The sequence below is a fragment of the Erithacus rubecula genome, assembly GCF_903797595.1.
Source record: "Erithacus rubecula genome assembly, chromosome: 9".
NCBI lineage: Eukaryota > Metazoa > Chordata > Aves > Passeriformes > Muscicapidae > Erithacus > Erithacus rubecula.
Window position 1 is genome coordinate 17,532,957 of NC_136660.1, and position 23,134 is coordinate 17,556,090.

The 23,134-nt window shown below is 42.6% G+C and overlaps 1 protein-coding gene across 13 annotated transcripts in view; it reads right to left on the minus strand.

Annotated features, from left to right (window-relative positions):
- Positions 1 to 5,963: 5,963 nt before the first annotated feature.
- ARHGAP22 (Rho GTPase activating protein 22) overlaps positions 5,964 to 23,134 on the minus strand; it is a gene marked incomplete at its 5' end in the record, with an annotated part of 127,703 nt that continues 110,532 nt past the window's right edge. For 7 of the 13 annotated variants that reach the window (XM_079312853.1, XM_079312852.1, XM_079312858.1 and 4 more), the window contains 6 exons: positions 5,964 to 6,856; positions 10,734 to 11,634; positions 13,814 to 13,935; positions 14,594 to 14,632; positions 14,894 to 14,967; positions 19,718 to 19,850. In XM_079312853.1, coding sequence (XP_079168979.1) covers positions 6,628 to 6,856; positions 10,734 to 11,634; positions 13,814 to 13,935; positions 14,594 to 14,632; positions 14,894 to 14,967; positions 19,718 to 19,850 — 1,498 coding nt within the window. In that variant the 3' untranslated portion in view covers positions 5,964 to 6,627. The remainder of the gene's footprint in view (positions 6,857 to 10,733; positions 11,635 to 13,813; positions 13,936 to 14,593; positions 14,633 to 14,893; positions 14,968 to 19,717; positions 19,851 to 23,134) is intronic. The other 6 variants (XM_079312854.1, XM_079312847.1, XM_079312857.1 and 3 more) reach the window with 1 other exon arrangement.

A 23,134-nucleotide genomic window follows, 5' to 3' on the forward strand; every position in this document is an offset into this window, starting at 1 on the left:
CTTTCCAGTGTCCTAAATATATAGTAACTGAACTGATCTCATAAGCACTAAGGAAAATTGAGCTTTTCTTCTTTCAAGGCAAGGTTAGTGAATGTGTGGAAGTGCCCAGTGCAGCCTGTTACAGTGTGAGCAAGCTGTGTTTAAAGGGATTATTTCAGTAGGGTCAGGGCTTTGCCTGAGGAAACTGAGAGTTCACTTTTGACATCATCTTCACAGGAGTGTTGCATTTTCTTTTTCTGTTTTTCAGTTGCTTGCATTTAGGCAAATTAAAGTGATGGCAAATTTCAAAGACAAAATCATATTCAGTAATCAAATTATCACAACAGCATCCTAGTCTTAACTTCCCTTTTTATTTGTTGAAATATAAATTTTTTTCAGATAGGTGTACACTGTCACAGATAGCAAACAAATGGTTAACTGGAGTTCAGCTGTCTTTGTCTGTTGTTAGATTATATGCTATCCAATACGCTGTACAATTTAAAAGTATTGTTAAGTTCTATTTTAGACTTTGATTTGGAATCTTCTTGAGACAACAGGCTTCACTAAAGTGCATGCAACTTTTGAAGGCCATTCCAATCCACTGGGAGTAGATTGAAATACCATGAGCTGTCTTATCTCTTACCTTAGGTGAGGTTTGAAGTTGGGCAGTAATAGCAAGATTGATTTCTGCCTTCTCTGGGCAGAGCTGTGGCATGCAGCAAGGTAAAGCAACTCTCTCCTTTTGTAGAAGCAGGTTGTTCAAGAATTTGAAATAGAGATTGGGGAGGGAATTAGTACCCTTAGGATGTACTGGGGTGCTGTGCTGGGAAGTCTTTTGTTGGTGCAAGACTGTGGGTCAGAGCTGATGTTTGTGTGTATGAGCAGCTGTGCTGCCCAGGCACAACTCCTGGTGGAACACACTCAGCTCTGGGTCACTCTCTCAGCTGAGCAGATGTGGCTCTTTGCCCTGCCCAGGCCTGGGCTTTTAGCTTTGAAGAACTTCTATTAAGTGAGATGCAGCAGCATCTTTCTGGGCAGGAATTGCAGCTTGGCACAGCATCAGCAGCAGTGGTGTGGTGGGGTGTCCCAGTTCCCCAGCACGAGCTGTGCCAGTAGGGCCCTGCTGCCTGGGGTTGGTGGGGCCAGCCCTGAGCACCTGGGCTGGGGTCTGGGGGGATGGATGGATGGATGGATGGATGGATGGATGGATGGATGGATGGATGGATGGATGGATGGATGGATGGATGGATGGATGGATGGAGCATTCAGCTCAGCAGTGCATGAAGAAAAATGACAAAAACCTCCTACAGGAGGATGGTCCTACCCAGCCAATAATCCAAAGTGTATGACAGTAAATGTTTCTTGATAAAGATCATGGGCAAAAGGGGAGAAGGTTCAGCTTATACTTGGTCTTACTCTTTCAGGTTGCTGAAGGGAGTGAATTACAGTTTGTAGATCTGTTTTTATTTGCTGTTGGCAGCAGCTTGTCTGTGCTGTTACATTTTATTTTCCTGTCAGTGGTTTGGTGCAGTTGAAGGAGAGCCTGTCTGTATTTTTCAGTAGAATTAGAAAGAGATTTTATTGAAGCAGTGTGATAAGACTGTACTGCCTACCCAAATTTTCAATTAATTTATTTATTCTTAGTTAAGGGCACTGGATAAAAATAGTATTTTAAGTGGTCTCTCTCACTCCCTTCTGTTTGTATGTCTGTGTTGCAGAAATGTGTTACAAATCAGATCACATTGTGTTTCTACTTCTGCAGTTCAAACTTTAAGCTAGGTTTTCTTGAACTACCTCACACAAACTTTCTACGTTTCTTAAGTAAGCAAAGCTAACCCTTGCTATTGGAACTACACTGAATGTGAATAGAAAATACACTTTAGAAAAAACAAACCTATTGGCCAATGTTGAGACAATATCAGTATGTTTCTTATCTATTTCACGTAAGATGTTAATGTGTAATATATAGCTTGTGTACAGTAATGTACATCTAGATTATTGTGTTAGCTGTAAATTGGTGATTTTATTATTGTAGTCTGGTTTTGTAGGGTAAAAGTAGCTTACTAGTAATGTCAGCTCATCCTTTACATTTTACAAAAGGAATAATTCTTGGTAAGCTTTGCATACAGATGAATTACTTTTGTAGGCCCGATATCTAGTCTATTTTTGAGAGTTCTTTAACTTTTATTACTAAAGTTTGAGAAAAAAAATCCCACCCCAGTTATTGTGATCATTCCTTCTGCCCTTTTTGAAGTATATTCTTCATTTTATTATGTCCCAAGAAATATGAAGGGGAAGACACACCATTAAAAGTACTGGGGAAAACGAATTTTTTTTCATCCCCACATTTGATATCTTTGCCTGCTTTTCCTTTATTCCCTCCAAATAAGCTGTTGGTGGGCATTACTGAGAACATTGTGGGGTTTTTTTAACTCATTCATGCCATAGGTCATTACATGTGCACCACTGGAATGTATACATTGTTATCTAGTATGTCAGTTGGTTATAATGATATTTTAAATAAAAAAGAAAAAAAAAAAGTTTGACTACCATGCATTTAGTGTTTCTTCATTGCCAGGCTGTGATGGATTTCATATGGATTGCATAATAGGGCTGTACTTGAAATCATATTAGTGAGAATCCTTCCTGAGAATACATCTGTTTTTTAATGGTAGTGTCCTGTCTTGTTGTGAGCTCACTTGTGGGCCAAGTGCCACGTTTTTCTGTTTCTACATTCCCATGGCCTTAGGATGTGCCAGACTATTAACAGCCACATGTTCAGTGTCTTTGCAACCAGTGAATCCATTCTTGCTTCCGTGCTGCCAGCTCCAGCCACCTTAATTCCTGGAAATGCAGCTGCTGAGAGCCTGTGCTGCTGGAAGAGGTAAGCCATGGGCTGCCTAGTGTAAGGGAGAATCTCAAAACTGTGACTTGGAGAAGCCTGAAGGATCTGACTTCTGGAGAGCTAACTTGGATGCCTGGACCATTCACTGACTGGCACTTCTCCCACAGGTAATTCCCAGCATAATGGATTTGATTGCCTTTGCTTCCAGCAGGGTGTCAGTGCTTCCTTAGCAACTGCAGCTGGCCTTGAGCTGTGTTGGTGGTGCCTTTGTGTCCAGTTTCAAGGGAAAGGGACTGTGACTGTGACAGTGCAGCCAGCTTTATCTGGTCCAGCAGTTTGTGGGATGCTCTTCTAGAAATGAGGTGACACTCAGAGATGCTCTTCTTTATTTGCATCAAGTGTCAGCATAAGTGCAGCCAGTTTTCAGTGATATGTTATTACAGAGCAAGGCCAGAGAGAGTCGTAGCTCTGCCCAGGATTTGTCTGGTGGCTCAGGAGTGAAGCACTCCATAATGCTGCTGCCTTCAGTGGAACTCCTTGTGAATGTAGATGAGTCATTAAGCTATCCCTGATCATTTTTCCTTTTTGTGTTAAAAATGCCACAGCCTACTGAAGTTTTCTTTGTTATTCTGAAGTGTTGCTGTTTTGCTTTATTTTAAAGCATATGCTTTTGTTGTTTGGGGTTTTTTTTCACTGTTGGTGGGTTTTTTTCCTGCATAATACTGGAAGGGCTATTTCAGGCTGGGAAGATGGCACAGGTGAAGCTGTGGTAAAAATTGATATATATTCCAAGAACTTTGTCATGTTTAATTGATAATAACCAAACCTGTATCTTGTAAATACTTGTTAAGAAAGCTGACATTTAAATCAGGGACTGTAACAAGTCAAAGATCTACAGAATAAGGAGTAGTCTCCAGTACTTGCTGTGGGGAAATGCATTGGTGGGGAAGAGTATGCAAACAGGAGTTGAAAGCTAGGTAAGGGTGTATCATCTTCCTCACATCAGGGCATAGTGTTCTTAGAAGCTGTGCACAAGTGGATCTCATTTCTTGCATAATTGCCCATATCAGGAATTTAGCATTATGGTCCTGTTGCTGCACTTCAGGTTAACATCCCACTGTGGTGCATTTTAGCATGAACTGGGTTGTTTGCATCTTCTGGCCAGGTTTATTTACTGCAGTGGCTCATCTTCAAAAGCAGCTGAAATTTGTCCCTCATGAACAAGAGCCATAGATGCTGCTGGAGCACAACAGCCAGTCTGGAACTGATTTGTTTCACCCCTCATTTTGAGTGGATAGAGTTTCTTTGTATATTAAAAAGAATTAATTTTATCTTGGATACCAGGTTATGTACTGCTCTAGGACCTCATGATCCTATCCTGGATCTGCAAGTTTGGGATAGATGGGTTTGTTAGCAGTTACCCAAGGTTAAATACTTAGGAGAGTTATCCAGCAGTCCCTGTTCACTGCTCATCTGGCATATTTGGTGTTTGGTCTCTCAGCAGGGCTCAGTCCTTGAGTTTGTAGTGTGAACTACAGGGAGCAGTCTGCACTCCATACACACAGGAGATCACACAATGTAAATAGTGTAAGAGAGCTGTGGGCTGTCAGGATGGATACTGTGAAAGGTGTCTGTGTTTTGGGTAGAAATAAAAGAAGGCATTAAAATGCCCTGCTTGCTACCAGTATTTGGATTAAATGTTGTTTTTTATCAGTCTTGGTGTTCTACTTACAACCTGGTTCAGAACACCCTCCAAAATTAAGATTTATTTTGTGATGACTTGCCACATTGTACTCTTCCAGCTCAGTCACTGTTAATGCTTCTCTCACATTATGCATCTGATGCTGCTGTTTTAAAGGGCCTTTATGTTCCTTAAAGGATCGCTTGTGACCATTGGTAATGATTCCAAGGCATAAATGGGAAAAAAAGATGAGGATGTTGCTCACACCTGCTGAACCTGCAGGTGGCAGGCAGCTGCTGCTGAACATGCAGGTACCTGCCTCATGCCTGGGGCAGTAAGGAATCCAGGACAGCTGTAGAGCCTGGGAAGTAGAGGAAAGGTTTTGAAATAACTAAATGAACCTATTGACATGGCTTACTGTACCACCTTGGTTGATGTTTCTTATCCAGGAAAGATTAGGTTAAAAGTATGCTTTTTGCTCACTTTAGATGGTTTGCATTTTTTATATTTCTACAGGAAGGAGAAGTGTTACAGTGCAGTAGAAACAAATTAACACCCAGATGTTTCAAATATTGAAATACCTGTGTGTCTGTGAGATGAGGAGAAAGTGTATCTTTCAATATTAACTATCTCCTGGTATGTACAAAACCCATTCTAAGATTATTTCCAGACAGTGAAAATAAGACTAGTACAAAATAAGATTCAGAGCACTTTTTCAAAATATTTAAAGCAATCCTCTTTGTTACAGTCTATACTTCCCCTTTAGCCAGTTCATATTGTTGTGGCAGTTTTTTTGTTAAAATTCTTTCTCCTTAGAGACTCCCAAGCTACCTTGGGATGTCAAAGTGCCAAGACAGAGTAAACGATGCTGGGCTCACAGGAATTCAGGCTGAATCTGGTGAAACCATTTTCTGTGTGCAGGCTCTGCATGGCTCAGGGTGTTACAAATACTATGCAGAACTTCTTGAAATCACTTGGAAGGGAAGGTCAGCCCTGGCAGCAAATTACCAGAACTTACAGCTTCATTCTAATGATTTTTCCTTAGCAGAAGCAAGCAACTTGGGATGATGGGTTGGTTGCAGTATTCTTCCTGTCCCCTCATCTCCCTGTAAGAACTAACAACAAAAATATCAGCTGGTATAATGAAATGTTATAAGGCAGGTAAGTGTATAATGTCCAGGAAAGGTAAAGGATAGATCCCCCTCCCCCCTTTATCACTCTGACACCTCCCACCCCAATTGCACTAATTCCTCTTACCATAAGTTTTGCTATTAAAGTTTGGATGTGTTGTGATGATAAGAATCTTCCATCTTCTGCCTTAATACATATATCAACTCAGGAGCTTTTTTTTTTTTTTTTTTTTTGCAGCTAATACTGCTAGATTTTTGGCTCAGAAAACCCTCAGAGACCTAGGGCAAAATGAGCATGTTTAAAGTTCCACAAAGTTTGTGTAGCCAATCAGATTATTAATCACAGTTTAATTTAAAGCTGTATTTTTATGAAACACTGAAACCATTGGGTGGGTAAAGGACAAATTTACTGAATTTTACTGATATCTTCAGCATGTTTGCAGACCTTGTTTTCACAATATCTTCATAAAATAATACCACTCGAGGAATGAGAAATTTGAACAAACTTTATGGAGGGAGTGGGGTGAAAACCACCTCATTAAATCCTTCTGGCAAACCTCCCAGCTGTGGTGACAGACTGGAGCTGCCACCTTCCCTGCCACAAGTGCAGGAGTCTCTCAGCTCCAGGCTCAGCTTGTCTGTTGGTTCTGGCCATCCACCCGCCCTGCAGGACCTTCCAGTGTCCTTGAGCCAGCAAAAGGATGGTGCAGTTGAGTCCAAAGATGGCAGCAGGACAGTCTGGAGAAGAGTATCTTATGTTCTGTGGATACAGAAAGCACCCACTCTTTCTTGGCAATCTGCTGCTAGATTTTCAAGCTTTATGGTCAGCAGTCTTTCCCAGCTGGCCCAAATACTATAGCACATATAAAGACAACAGGGCAATTGTCACTGAGAGCACAACCACTATAGAATTACTCATGATACATGAGTATACCAGAACAAAATATGCATTTTCACTCATTTTGTCAGAAATGGGATTTTCTATACTTATTCTACTTGGAGACTTTAGCACTTTGACTCCCAACAGTTAAACATCCTAATGTTGAAAAAAATTCTTCCATTTCCTTCTGCAGGAGGTAATTTCTCTTCTCAGCATCTTCACGAGCACGTTCAGAATTCCTCAGCTTTATTTCCAGCATCGTGTATTTCTTTCGTTCTTGGTCCAGTTCTTCTTCTAACCTAACCACTTGGTTCCTCAGGTCTGCACTTGTTTCTTCAATTCTTAAAACCAACAGAGAGAGGAAACAAAAAAAAGGATTTTTAAAGTGGCTGGATAAATACAGCTGATAACTATAAAAACTCTAAGAGGAACAACTTAAATTTAACATATTCTAAGAGAAAGTTTTAAAGGAGGGAACTAAATGCCATTTCATTACTATTGAATTTAAGGGCAGAGATTCCTTGAAAGCTACAGCTTCCTTTATTTGCATCTTGGGAAAACTGTCAAATCTTATAAAACAATGCTTACTTTCCAGCACCTGACTACCTGGCTAAGACAATGTACTAACTCCTCAGTTTGGCAGAGTTCGAGTATCTAATTCCAAAATAATCTTAACTTCTGTTTTCATCCTAATACTGTGTTTCCCTATATGGATATCCAGTACAAAGGAACATCCTCAGGGATCAGATAGGAATGAGGTCACAATCCTTCCTCACCATCCATTTGATGGTATTTTCTGTAAAGTTTATCACTGACAAACTCTGAAGCAAAATTCAGAGCTTTTCACTCTGGAGGTCAAAGAGCAAGGTTCATGGTTTTGTGATTTCAAAGCAGCACAGCACTTGCTGTTTTCCCCCTTGTGTTTCCCAGTCACAAGACCAAGTAGTGGTGTTAATATTGAAGAAGGACTCTTTTCAGGACTATTTTACTGATTACTAGAATGTGAATTTAAAAATTAGACTTTTACAATGAAAAAGGATCCTTCTCAAAATAAGTACAACCTTTAAAAATAATATCTAACACCTTCACCTCAACTTGATCAGTCCAATACTCAACTTTGAAGCTGGGGTATGGTATCCCAGTAGAACTGTGAATGGATTATTTTTAGTCAGGGTAAGTGATTATCAAGAAGGCCATGCTACTGCCTCCATAACAAAACAAAATTGAAAAAAACAAGGGGGCCTTGGGCAGTCCCAGATGGGTCTGAATTCTGCTTTATGACCAAGAGGCAGTACAATGCATCAACTTAAACTTTTCTGTTCCTTTCCATACAGCTAAAGGTGGCAGTTTGATTACTGTCACAGTTTTCACAATAAATCAAAGTCACAGGTGTACTGACCTGCACCAGTTTCAGCCAAAAGCAGCCCCTGTGGATGAAGGCAGACCTTTATCTCCAGCCAGCTGTCAGCTGGAGTATGACACTTCTGAAGCTGGCATGCTTCCCCACACACAAACCAGCACTGAACTGCCAATTACTTTTTCTACCACTAAATTTAGGGCTCAGCTACAGCAGCCTGGACTGAATTACACAGGATCACAGTACTTGCAGCATTTCTACATTCATAACAGTCCTCTGCAAATGCTTACACTTAAGAGTCCCGGGTGGTAAACATGAATTACTGAAACTCAACAGAGAATCTGATAATTGTATTAACCTTGAGGGAAAATGCTCTGGAACAGAGTGGTTACAGGAAGGCTATAAAACTTGCCTCCCTGTGACTAAGAGAGGGAAAATGGGCAGCTGATGAGAAATAACAGCTTTTCTATCAGCAAGTGTTCCTTACCTCTGCCTCAGGCAGGTGCTCACTCACTACCTTCCCTTCACTTATGTACGTGCCAACAAAAAAGCTCATATTCTGTTATTAAAACCTGTCCTGCTAGATACACACACTTCTGCAAACCACACAAGCACATGTACAGTTTTGGGGGACTAAATTATCCCCAGTAAAATAAGGCTGGTGAGGCAGCCTAAATCTTTCATGCTAAGCAGTCTCCCTTATTTGCTAGTTAGCTCCTGTCTTTCTATAGTAGTAGTCTGAAAAGGAATGTACTTTTGCATCCATAAATTGCTGCAGATGTAGTAAAAACATTGCAAAATTTTTGAGAGCTGAAAAACTTGGCTTGAAATTCTTAGACTTGACAGCACAGTCCTTCAGGCTGTAACCCTGAACAGCTGGAGTCATCCTGTTTAATACAAAAAGGCAGCAATTGCATTTTGCCTGGTTTTATGAAATCTTTAGCTCGTTAGGCATTTTCCTCTCAGCTACTTTGCCCTGTGAGACCTGGCCAATTTAGAGTCCTCCCCTCAAGCCAGTGCTCTCTGTCCTGCTCAGCAGCAGGGGAAGGGCAGGTGTTGGTGCTGAAGCAGCTCAACAGCTGGAATGAAGAACAGGTCTTCCTGGATACCCCTGATGTCAGCAGCTTGGAACAGTTCTAATGATAAGAGGTGGAAAATCATCTCTTCCCCCAGGCAGCAGGCAAGAATATGCAGCTACATATTTCTAGGTTCTGCAGCCTGGTATTTCTGTTTATTAACCTGTATCCCTGCAACAAGGCTTGCCAGGACAGCTCTACACAATTAAATATCCTCCCCTTCTGCATCAGTAGGGCATCTAAAAAAACAAACCATGTAAGCCATGAACTTCCACCCTCAGTCACAGACCCTTCCCAACATCCCATGCTAGCAACTGCTGGTGTTTCATAAGTTCTTACACCTGGAACACAAAGTGGGGCTTTTTTCCCACTCAGGATATTGGGTGGGAACTGAAACTGCTGCACAACCTGATTCTCCTTCCAGCTCCACACTCCAAGCAGTATAGTGCAAGAGGCTGAAACACAACAGAGGCTGGCAAACCACCACCAGAGGAAATCATAAAATAAAGCAGGAAGATAGCAAGAGGAGTTCCTACCTTAACTGGCCCATGGGAGGAGATCACAGTTCAGATACATTTTTGAGAAACTACCTTAACAAGAAAGAAGTGCCAAAAACCACAGCCTGAAGCAGTGCTGTACAATCCCAACAGTCCAGTGTGCTTCTGGAACCATGTTTGGGAGACTGGCAGCGTTTCAGGACTCAATTTCCAATTTGAGTTTTAATGGTTGAAGGAGTGTAACAGTAACACTTTAACACAAAGTCACCCCAACCCTGAAAATTGGGGTAAGAATTGGGACTACAGCCCTTCTTCAGTGCAGAGTACAGGTGCTGCAGAGTAGTAGCATGTATTATAATATGGTGTGCAATTTTACACATAGCTGTATATTAAAATACATCTAATTCCTTTAAATATCAATATTTCATGTGTCTATTTCCCTGAATGCTTTCCTGAAAGTTTTTCTATTATTACACTCATAAAATCTGATATACTCACACAAATGAATGACTCCCTTGTTATTGATATTTTCTACTTCTTACAGCCCCAGCCCTACACACAGCTCTCCTGAAAACTGAAAGGAATTTTTCTGAGCTCAGATAGAAAGTACAGCACCAGCAGTTGTGCAAGGAAACACCAGTTGGCAAATGACACAGTTGATGCTGTTTCCCCAAGCTAGGCTGCCCCATCAGCCAAGGACAACTCTCTGCATCAGAAACAAAAAGTAAGGTTTACTAGAAGCTCAGCACAAAAGGGCTGCTGAAAACATTACAGCCGAGATGCAGTCCTAATACCACCACTGCAAAAAAATACTGTGGAAAATAGTCAAGAGCGATTTCCTCAAGAATGCTGCCGTAGGGAAAAGAACAAGAAGCCTTCAGTTTGGTCTAGTACCAGTATCAGCACCTGCACAGCTCATCCTTGTTGAGGCCTGACCATCTTGGTCCCAGTTTCTCCCTACAAGATGTTCGCTTTGCTATGTCTCTGAGGACACTAAGAGCAGACTTTGACATCATTACCTGTGCAGTTCTCATTGACAGTGAAAACTCAGAATACGAAGTACTGGATTTCCCTGTGTCACAGACATTCCCCTGTGTTTTCTTTTTGATGCTCTCTTAAATCAGAGAAAGAAAAGCTGGACTCAGAGAGTAGCAAAGAAGAACCAAATCAGCTGTCACCCAACCCCAAACTTCAGGGCTGAGAGCCTGATACTTTTGGTAGCCCACACCCATGTTCAGACAGGGAGAATGTTGGCAGACTTCCTTGTGCCACCTGCAGATGACATTACCTTTTGATACTAGTCTCATACTCAGTCCTCTGTTTGCTCAGTTCTGTCTTTAGCTCCACCACCAAGCTCTGTAAGGCCCTGGAGCACTGGACAGAGTCTCGGGAAGCTGCAGCTGGGTCACTCTGTTCACTGCTGCTGCTGCAGGCTTCAAACCTGTCCATGCTGTTCTCCAGATCTGCCGTCTTCACCTCGCTCTGAGACAGCGAGCCCTGAGTTACCCACTCGGTTTTTAGGGAGCTTAAAGTAGAAGAGTCACTGGCCCGGCAGGCTGGGCAGCTGCTCACGGAGTCCATCACGGAGATCTCACAGGATGATGTAGACCAGGTGGTGCTGGCCATGCTGTGTGTGCTGAGGGACAGGCTGGATGAAGGGACATTGTCGTAAGTGGAGAGTCTCTGGGAGGAGCACGAGTCCTTCACCCGCTCCCCAGAGGCAGTCCGGCGGTGGCCGCGCAGGGAGTACAGGCCGTTCATCAGCCAGTTCCCGCCCGAGGAGAGGTTGGGGATATCTAAGGATGAGCTGCCCAGCTTTGGACTCACAGACCGTGCTCCCTGCTGGCGGAAGGAGTATTTCCACGGAGGCAGTGTCTGCACTCTTTTACTGGGGCTCGTGGCGGGCTGAGTCGGTTTGCCACTGTGCTCTGGAGGAGTGATTTTCACTGCAGGTCCTGGAGTGGCCTCGAGAGGCACAGTACTGCCAGGAGGCACATCAGCAGGGCTGGCAGCGCTGTGCTGTGACCTGCTGTCCTCCCCGTCCTCCTCGGAGATCCACTCGACGGTGCTGCGCTGGCGCATGGGCCTGATTTCCAGCTGGCTGCCCGGCCCCTCCGCCTGGGGAACAGCGAAGATCCGGCCCTGCTCGCTGATCAGGACTGTCATCAGGTGCTGAACCAGAGAGGTGCCTGTGCGTGGAAAACAGAGGCCAGCAGGTCAGGAGATGGGCAAGACCTCTGCACTCACCCCAGCCTCTTGGCAGTTCATTGGTCTGGACAGGCCCAGAGCTACTGCTTATTGAAAAACCACAAATTTCAGCTCAGCCCTTCTGCTGCACTCAGTGTATAGAGGAACTTGCAGGAAGCATGATATCTGCATTATACACACACTTGCAGAGGGTGTACAGCAAGTGCAGAAAGTGCCCACAATTATTTAAATCCACAGAAATGTGCTGCCACTCTTTTCCAGGAGTGGAGCAGACCATTATGAACTAATAGAGAACACCACTTATCAAACATAACAAAAAGCACTTCCTACAAAAGAGAAAACCTTTAGAGGGGTGAATAAGCAATTCTATTTTTAAGTATTGCCTCAAATAGAGAATAAGGCAAACATACTTGGGATTCAAGGCAAGAGCCTGATTTTATTGATGAGTTTTTCACTTAATAGCTAGATGTACTGAGTTCACCTACCACTTCTGTTTTGTGTCTGTGAATGCAGGAAGAGAACTAAATGTCTTGAAGATAAGGGCATTCCTAACAATTAGCTGTCAAACATCGGATATTTCTATTTGAAAGGCATGGTTTAAATTTGTAGAGAGACACAATTAGAGTGCTTTTTGTTAAGATCTCATTATCAGTTTATTTCAGAGATTCAATTACCCTGAAGCTAAAAAAAATTGACTCTTTCCACTTCTATGTTACTTTTATCTAACCAACCTCCACTAAACTCTCAACTAAAATAAAACATTGCCAATCCTGTTATGAGTAAAATGATTAAGTTTAAAAATCCAGCCTACATATCCCAATTTTTCTGCAGTTCAGATCTGTGTCAGTACAGAATTCCAGGTCAGATCACTGTAGGTTTTTTACAGGATGATTAGGAGAGACCCAGCACCTATACACAGTGCAGGCACCTCTGCCATGGGATGGCTGCAGGATGAGGTGATCTGAGCCCAGACTTGTTCCCAGCTGGGCAGAGGGAATGCTGCTGGCCTAGGCTGTGAGAGCTGTGCCAGCACTGGCCCTGTGGCCACTAGGGGAAGTCCCAGCATCAGACACAGGCTGATTTCAGCTGTCCCCACCTCCAGCACTGAGTAACAAGCACTGCTCCTGCAGTGCTCCCCGAGCTTTGTACCTTCCACACCTCCAGGGGAGGTATCAAATTTACCCTCAATAATATGGTCCACATCTCTGTGGTAGGCTTCAAGTCCCTAAACTACTACAATACATCAGGTCGTGCTCTGAAGTTGTCCTTTTGCCATACAGTGAATTGCCATTGTGGATGACACATCTGAATATCACCTGTGAAGAGCTAAAGGCACTGCTGCTGCTAAGGCATGACAATACTGGCCTTCAGTGAAGGATTTGCATCACACAAAATGTCATGTCAGCTGTCCCTGACAGCTAGGGAGCAGAACCAGAGCCAAGTTCATGCATCCTGGGCACAGCATCTCCATCTGTGCCTAATTAATTCATCAATTCTTTTTGCAATATTGCCAAAATCCTACAAAACTTTATGCAAAAACCTTGCTAAAACTTGCACCACAGAGTAGTTGTGTTTCAATGCAGCCTGAGAGAGGAGCTGTATCCCAGCCCTAATGTCTGCTTGCATGATTGACATGGAAACAAATAACTTTAAAGCTTCAGAATTTTTACATCCAAAATTAACTGATTTTCAACTCTTTTTCTTAGTATTATTCTGTGAAGTTCTGATCCATACAGTCTCCTTAGAAGACAACACTTTAAGACACTTCTAGTTCCAGCCACTGTGGCACAGTCAGAGCTACAGTGCTCTCCTCATGGCCAGGATGCTCTCTACAGGGAGCTGTATAACCACTGAAATGCACCAACACTAAATGATTGCAGTTGGGTACTTAAGCACTGTCCTTCTGAGAAAACAGCTGAGCTTTCATTTTAGCAGTTGGTTCAAAGTTTCAAGGGCACAGAGGCATCTCCACATGGTGGAGAGGAGAGACACTCCCAGCCCAGTGGTGAGTGGGATAAGGTGCCAGCTGGAATGCCCCTCACAGACCTGATAAAAGGAATGGCTTCACTTGTTCTGGCTCTGCAGGCAACTGATACAGCTACCAAGGAAAGTGTGGCTCCAAAACACAGCAGCTGTGCCATCCCAGAGAACAGCACCTACCTTCCATCATGGTCACTGGATCCTCCAATTTGGGCCGCAGTATGTTTGGTCCAAATACTGTAGCCAGGTTCTGGACACTCATCTTGTTAATGCTGGAGTGAGCCTGAACTTCATCCAGGAACCTTGAAAAGCCCCCCAGAAAAATCAAAGGATGAGGCATTCATAAGTAAGTCACTTCTCAGACTATAGGGATTCAGTTTTGTTCTGTTTTCATACAACTCTGACAGCTGAAATTATTCAAGGAATTACTGTAGCTTAGATATTCAGTATAACCCCAGGTCCCTCCTGTATATCAACCAGAGAAGACAGGATGTTTTCTGCCAGAAGTAACCACCCAGCAGGGACCCAGCCTTCTACTGGATCTGAAAGGACAGATTTTTGCATTTTTATAGTAATTCTCAAATTACATGGATTGACTTCAGTGAATTTTCCCTTACAGATATAACAAGTACTAAGTCATCATTGCCTGAGAACTAGCAGCCTATGGAAAGAGCTTTGTAGCTTGGCTTGAATCTAACAAAATACAGATCACACAATCATAGAATGGTTGGAGTTGGAAGTAGCTTTTAAAAATCAACTCCTTCCAATCCCCAGATAAAGAGGCAGCCCAAAAACTGGGAAAACCAGCAGAGATGAAAGGAGACAAGGCTGTGGGGTCCCTGGTAATCCAAGAAAAAGCAATTACTAACCCCACTTCCAAACCACAGCAAATGGCAGACTGGCTATTCTGACTGCATCTGCTACTCAGCCTGTGTCATAAACCTTCCAAGTGTGCAGTACCTGGAATAAGTGTCTATCCTGAGTGATGGGTAGGTGCTTCTGAAACAAACAATATAATGTATTAGTATCATTCATGCCTGCTGCCAAGGCTGCAGGTGGCAGCAATTTGCTTGGCTGATCCTCTTGGATAAACCAAGAGCTTCCTTCAGGCAGGCTGCATTCACCTCAAAATTTTTAGAGGAGTTGTAACTTACACTTAAGTGGTTTTTGAATATTCATACTTTCAGAGTATATTATTTGCATATAAGACAGCTTCAAAAAACTTAGAGACTTTTCCAAGTGTTAATTAATTTCACTTACTTGCATATGTATTTGAGGAGGTTGTAGTTGGCTTGGGGCAAATTCTTCACCTGTTTAACCAGTTCCTGGGTACCCTGAGGGACAGGAAAAACAAGAAGCAGAGCTATTAATGTAAATGCTACAAAGCAGACGTGACTTTTCTTCAGGACTGCAAAGTCCTCTTTCCACAGCCAAATTCTGCACAACAGATGATAACACAGAGGCTTTGCTTCAGAAGAGGTGTCATCCAGCGTGTCATGCCTTACCAAAAACCTGATGTCCAGAACTCAATTCAGTTCACAGTGGAAATCCTCCTGTAAACTTCAATGGCTGATATAGAAGCCTCCATTTAGTAAGGCCTGCCAGCCTTTAAAGTTTGCCCACAGCATTGGTATCAGTGTGCCAGCAGATGTGCCTTTGCCTATTTGAAACTTGGAGGTGCTGAGTGTGATGCCTTAAGTTTCAGCTTTCATATTCTCCAGATTCTGTACTGCATTTACTGTTACTTAACTCTGAATTTCTATAAAGTGTTAGCAAATTCTCTTCACAGTTTACTCAGACAAAACAATCCTTTTCCAGCCCGAGAACCAAGGACACCATTGCAGCCTCAGGCCCAAAAAGTGCAAACAACAATGAATTGAAGAGAGCAATCTGGGAGGATGGGACTTCATAACCTGAAGCTGTAATTGGACAATTAATCCCAATATGCAAATGGACCAAAACTCATAAAAGTGTGAAAACTTGTGACCAGGTGTCCATCTTGGGTCCACCTTGGGCAGAGCCCCAGGCATCAAGTGCAGTATAAATGCATTGCACTAATGCTCAGTTGAGCAGAGGAAAGATTTTTCTTAAAAATGCTAAATGAGTCAACTGCCTCCTTTTTAATGACATACTTTCATTTGCAGTCATTCTGACCTGGGACATATTTTCTCACGAAATTTCTGTCTTTCCATTAAGATGACACATCAGCTGAAGGACTGACTTAAACCCCTGAAGCTCCTTAAGTCATCTAATGAAAACCTCTGACTCAGGAGCCTATTGTCCTGCCACAATCCCAAATATCATTTGCTTGTTCCTGTCCATGCTGCTGTTGCCCTGGAAATTTGTTTATTTTTGGAAACAGCTAAACCTTTTGTGGAAAAACAGATACCAAAACACCTTTAAGGAAGAGTGATAGCTGCTGACTAACGATGGAGAAATTCCAGAAGCAAGTGGTTCCAAAAATGTGCATCTGAACATTCATTTCAAACTCTCCTTGAATTTTTAAGGACTGTTATGAAGGGAATCCTGTTGGCCAGACTCCTGCATTGTAGTCCTGATTTCTCTGGTCCAGACAAGCCAGAAAGATCTGTAGAGCAGCTCCTATTCCTGCCTTCCTCCTTATTACTTTAAATATACAGGCATTTTTTAAATTCTGTACATTCCAGAACAAAAAAAAAAGTTCTCTAATAAAAACCCAAAACTTAAAATTCCTAAAAGTGGTAACTACTTTATAATTCCTTACCTTAACCACTATGCTGGTTTAATCATGACAGCCATTAAGAGGCCAGTCTCTTTCCAAAAATCTCAATCTTCTGTTTTTCAAACTTCTAAAAATTTTTCCATTAAGGACAGCTGCTAAGGTCAGTTGTTCAGGTCAACCAGCTTTCAAGTGACAACTTTGAACCAAAACTAGGTGAGCTAACAGACCTAATTCCCTCTTGAATTTTGCTCTGTAACCCAATTTATAAATAGGGAAATTGGGTCTTTGGCACTGTATTTCAAGTGCTCTGAATTAAAATGCTATTGGCTCCACTGGATGTAAGAGAAAACTTTGTAAAAGAAACTTAGGCAGCTGTGAATAGCAGGAAACAAGACAAAAAGATAAGAGATGCTACCGGAAAGAAAAAAGGCTTCTAAAAATTTATAATCCATGCCTTGTCACAGGGAATTTCAGGCATGATATCACACAGAGAGTATCTTTATATTCATCGAAGTACAAACACCTGATGGATTAAAAAAACCTCTCTTTTCTACTGTAGCACTTATCAGCTCTGCCAGATTTGTCCTTACCTGGCCAACAGAAGGCAGAGGCTTAGCCTAAGAACACCATAGTGACAGCACAGAGGAAAACACAAGCTTGAAACTCTGTAGTGGCAAACAGCACTGATCATTGCCAGTGGCTGCAGCCCAGCAAGCAATAGGAGCACTGTTCTGTTATTTATCACAGGATTTTGCAGAAATAACTCTTACCTCCTTGAAAATGCTGCTTTCCTATGAATGATGCTAAACCCAAGGATTTTGCAATGCATGCAACAGATCAGGGTCAATTCAGAGCTTCTAGTTTGGCTGGAAAACTAACAACACTTTAGATGTTCATAAAAAATTCAGATGCCTCTTTAAAAAACACTTGAAATCTTGTGTTCAATCCACTGAGTAGCTGTGTGCATCTTTAGGGTACAGGTGGAAGTAAAGGCTAAAATATCACCATGTCAAGGCAGCTCAGACTCAAATGAGATTTTAGGCTTTTGAGGACTCTCTTGCTCTAAATTTTCAAACCCTCCTCCCAATCACTTGGGATCAGAATCAAATCTTTTATAATGCTGTAGTCCTGCTGAAATACCTGGAGAGCTCAGCACCACCCAAGGTCTCTGTTATGACCCTGTTTGCATTCAAACACCAAAGGTCAGCTGGGGGCAGAATGAAGATGAAAAGCAATTTGAATAAAAACTTAGGCTAGCTTAATAATCACAATAATTCCTATCCCTAGTCACAGTGTAGCCATATAAGGTGCCAACGTTTTTATCCAAAAGGCTATTTAGCTGTAAGCAATTCTAGCTTTTTGGGTGTGAGGCAACAAGAGTTATATTAAGAGTCCAAAAGTCTCATTCAAAACTTTCAAGTGAAAAATTAAAAGAAAACCATACTTCCAATTAAACCGGTACAATTACATTTCGTTTCAAAATACTTTTATGAAATAAAACGTTTGATTTTTAAATTCCCTGCTTACCATTACGTGTTAAAAATCATGGTTTCAATGAAAGCACATTTCTCAGCAGGGGGATTTTCCATGTGGGAGGCGAGTCAGGCCCCACGGGCTAGGAATGACTTTGTGCTGCATTCTGCTCCACGTGCCAGTGTGCACGTACAGCCTCTCCACCCTGTGTGTGCACTCCACCTTGCCTTCTGAAAAGGTAAACAGCCCACGCTGGGCTTCCAGCTTTCCCTGACAAAACCTAAATTGCTGATGTTTACATCAGCACCTTAACAAAACAACTCTGTGCTATGAGCAGTGCTGTGTTTTCTAAGCGTTCATTTTGGCTACCCAGTGCTCCTCATTGCTTTCCTAATCTAGAGAGAGTTCTGCTCTACAAGTCATTTGAGTCTGACCTTGCTCTCACAGATGTTGCTTCCCAAACTGCTGCAGCCTGTGCAGACAAAATCAGGCAAACAACGCAGTTAATAAGCTGAGCAGTGATGTACAATTATGTTTGCCCAATTTGGCAGTGTCTCTACTCTTGTGCAATAGTGCTTAATGGATCCAAAACTTCCCAGTCTGCACATCTTATGACCAAAATCAAACCAGCTCCACTGCCTTAGAAATGCTGCTGTTTCTTGTGAAATAACTGCTGTGGGGTCTGTAACACAGCACCCTGCAGAGATGCCTGAGTTCACTGAGGATAAGGCAGAAAATGAGCAAGTTTTGGAGGGAGCAGACACACACCTCTACCTCCTAAAATGCAACACTAGTGCTCGGGCACCCTGGTGTCCAGAATGCAAGTACATATCCATGTGTGGTAACATGCTGTATCATGCACAGAAATTTGCTTTCTCACAGTTGACTAGAGGTTACATTATTGGAATGTTACTTGCCTTTTAACAATAAAAAAACTATATTTCCACATATGCTGCATGTGATACATGCAAACAAGCATCTTCCTGTGGGCATCAAAAAGGGCAATCTCCACATAACCTTCTGCCTCTTGAACTGAAAGTGAACCCCAGACTCAGTGAGGAAGAGGTTTTACAAATCCTGCCAGACACAAAGACAAGACCACACACAGAAAAGGGACAGAACTGTGGACCACAACTTACAAGCCCTCAGGCCTTTGCTTCTTTAGCAAAGACACAAGTAACAGCCCTTGCAGCTTCTTTAAATTTCTGTTCTAGAAGGTGGCACCCACATCAGATCCAACGTGCCTTTGCAATCTGCAAAGGGCTAAGGAAGCACCAAATGTGGATGAAACAGATCAATCAAACATATTGTAAATTGTCCTGTTCCATGACTGCCACAGACTTGGTAGTTTTTGTCAGCCCTTTCCCTTGCCTGAAAACAAAAGGGAAGAATATCATAAGATGGTTCTGGCCAAGTATTCATAGCATTATCCCATTCTAGGATACCATAACCTGCCTTCTCATAGTGCCTTTCCTCTAGGAATTACAAGGATCATTGCACTGATCAATACGTCATCCAGCAAAATCTTTGGGAAGGGGAATATACTGTTCTGATATATAAAATGGAAAACACAGACAAAGAAAGAGATTCCATACAGCTTATTTGTGAGTAAACAGCAAAGCTGGGAAAGGAACCCAGATTTTCTCCTACTTTGCATCTCTTGCCAATTGTGCTACACAAGAGCTTAGCTCAGAAGAAAGAAGCACCAGGCTGCAAGACTGACTTTTTTTTTTTTTTTCAAACAGCAGCCTGCGATAACAGCAATCAATTCACAGCTTCAGGAAAACCCAGGGAAAGGTTCCCAGGGACTTCACTGATTTAAATCAAGTATGAAGAGATGAGGAAAAAACCTGTACTACATTGATTCTTGGGAACCTTCTCTGAGGAGGCAGATTTGAAGGATCACTGACCTCTCCCTCATCTTTTGAGAGCAGCTGTCCACAAGAAAGAAAGTCTTCGTATTTGGCAAAGGGGATGACAGGCTCTGGCAGCTCTCGCAGGTAAAGCTTCAGGAGGGACGCCACAGTGTGAACATCTGTGTTGCTGCAACAGAGAAGAGGGAAGGAAATTTAGAAACCCACACTACTTCAAAGCTTGATGCCTTTTGTTGGGGGTGCATCGAGGTCCCTCTTAGGGCCAGGATCAAAGTAGGCTCGTGGAAGGAAGCTTTTCTGCCATCATTGGTACTAGGCAGGGAGATCTGCCTGGGAACAAAGGAAAGCTCCATTCTGTCAAGACAGAAATGCGCCTCAGGTAACACAGGCAATGGAAGGGATATGCCCATGATTCTGCTGAAGGTAGGGTGACACTGTGGTTCCTCTGCCAGTGTGGACCAGGAATGTGAGGAATAGTGCAGGCAAGTGCACAGTGACCACACAGCATTGACAACAGAGCTCTGCATCCCTGTTCCCTGACACAGAACCTCTGAGCCTCTCACTGATCCTTCCTGATGCTCTGCCCAGCCAGTACACACATACAGCTGTTGGGCAGGGCTCCCACATGCCCAGGTCAATCATTGAGGAAAAAAAAGAAAAAAAGATAGCTGTATTTCCCCCAGGTTCTCTATTGCTCTTTAGTATGGCTGCCTGGCTTGTGGTATCTGGAATTTCTTAGCCCACCTGTTATGATAGGATATCAGCTTTTTTCTCTCCCAATCCAGTAATTTCTTTTCCCTTTTCTTTCTCCTTTGCTTTAAAGTTGGGGTTCAGGTGTCAGATCCTATGATGAAGATGAACTCTTTTCAACTACCCAGCTTCTGGTTTATGGTGATACCTCTCCCCCATTCCAATTTTCCTGTTGTACAATGTTGTTAATCATTACAGATGACCTCCTCAAAGGTTTTGGAATTTTTGGAAGTCTAAACAAATTCTGTCACCAGCATCTCCCTACCAACCATTGCCCTGACAGTCTTTAAAGAATTCTGAGAAAAATATACCAGTAAACATTGGGTAAGAGAGCTTCAAATCCTCTCTTCTCTCCAAAAGCTGAAGCTCTTCTAATTATTTGGTTTCTGTTTTGGAACACACAGCTAAAACAAAAGGGGAAAAACTACAACAGGAAACTGTGAGCAGATACCACTTATTCCTAATCCTGCTAATGCTATTCCTATTAAAAAGCTCTATCATATTTGAGAATATCACAGTTTCACACAGTGGTATTCTTTAGTTGAATATAGTGTTTTACAAATGAGATAAGTACCCTTATCATTTATCTTTTTTTTTACTTTAGTGTGGAGTTTCAGGCATGGATGGTTCTGGAGCCCAGAACAGAGCTTCAGGGTCACTGGCTGCACAAACTATTTCACCCACATAAAATACAGCCAGACTTTCACTGGCATGAAAATGCAACAGGAGCAGACTGCTGGAGATGCTTCCAAAACAGCAACACCTGGCCTTTCATAAAAACATTGGAAAAGAAAGCCTTTTAAAAGTAAGTATTTTAACTGTCAGTCATCACAAAGGTTTGACCCACCATGGGGCAGGCAGGCTATAAGCACCTGGAGTATCACTGTTGCTACAAAAGACATCTAAAAGCACTGACTGCAGCTGGGAAATAAGAAAGGATATTCCTTTCATTGCACCTGATTCAGAAAGAAACATAAGGATTTCACATTTCTGCTGTCAAGGTATCCCAGCCATACAGAGATAAGTTATAGTTATACATAGAGAAAATTATGGTTGCTAGGAGAAGAAGCATTTAATTTAGCCAGAGTGGAACTGCCTCTCCCTACTGCTGTCTGTGGCTACAAATACATAAGACAGCCTGTATGTACATGGGGACATGGTGCAAAGAGCAAAAGGCAATACCTGGGACACCTCAGCTTTCCTCTGCTCAGGTACCCCAGGCTTGCTGCCTTTGATTCTGCACAGAACTTTAGTTACTGCAGCACACACTGACTACCCACAAGGCAGGCATTCCTCCCTGGAGCTCTTAGTGCCTCTCTAAAGGGGACACTTGGCACTGATCTGTTTAGCCAAGTGCCTGTGGAAATGAAGGTGCTTTCTGCACCTCAGGTGGTAAGGCAAGGGAAGAGGCTGCCTGAGAAGCTGTGGGTGCCCCACCCCTGGAAGTTTCCAAAGCCAGGTTGAATGGGCTCTGAGAAGCCTGATCTAATGGAAGGGTTCCCTGTCCATGGCAGAGGGCTGGAAGGAGATGAGCTTTAGGATCCCTTCCAATCCAAACCATTGCACAATTGTATTCTGCTTTAAAAATGTTGGGTAGAGGGTACATAACAATGAAGTTAGATAAAGCTAAAGTAAAACATGAAATTTAAACTTTCACTCTTAATTAAGCCTTTTCATTGATACTCCCTGTTTCAGAGTGTAAGCCCTGAATTAAGAAAATTCCAATTCTGAGCTAGAACACCCAGACATTAAATTAAAAATACAAAATAAAAATTCAATTTAAAAAATCTAATCTTTTGTTTAAGAAAAGATTAACTGAGACAATTTGATGATTTCAAACTTATTTTTTCATGAAAATATTTCTAAATGTTTGACACTTCCATTTAGGGAGCAAATAGTGTTTGTGGTTAGGAATCAAAGGAAGGAGAATGGGTGGTCTGGGAAGCTGAGGGAAGGGAAGAATTAGAAGAATGTTCCAAATAAACTCTGAAGATACACTTCCCAAGATGAGACCAAACACTCTTTCTGCCCACGCAGGAGAGTGCTAGCTCTTCCTGGAGTGGTGGGCAGGGAAGGTATTGGCAGTGTTGAGACTGGTTGCAGGTCCAGGGGAAGCAATCCCCCAAGGTTAATGTGTTGGTAATACACCAGAAGCCACCACCATCACCTGGAAAAATGGGGCTAGTGAGTTCCAGCACAAAATGTTGCCAGACTTCCAAGACAAGATCCCAGATCTGATCTAATTTATGGACCTATGATAGAGATCAGACCAGATCTACACAATGCCCTTGGATCCAAATATCCCTGAAGTTCAAGGTCTCTGTCAGGGTCAAGCCCTATTTCACAAAGGGCTATTAAGCTTTGCACAACACTGACCTTCACTCCAGGCAGGATGTACATGTGACAGAGTGGATGAAATGTTAGTTACAGGGTAGGGACAGCGTTTGGCTGGAAGGGCAGCATCCACTTTTCTGATCATCTGACTGCCTGAGGGCCAGTGTAGAGACAGCAGAGCTGACGCTGCCCTTGGATGGAGCACTCAGAGACAGGGCTGATGCTCTTCCCGTGGGAACCGATGCTAAGCTGAGAATCTACAAAACAGCTGCTGGCATAATGGCCAGGTAAAACATGTCACATGGTGATGACTATCCTGAAACCTGGTGACAAGGAAGAGTCAAGATATTGGTCCAGGCAGATCTCCTG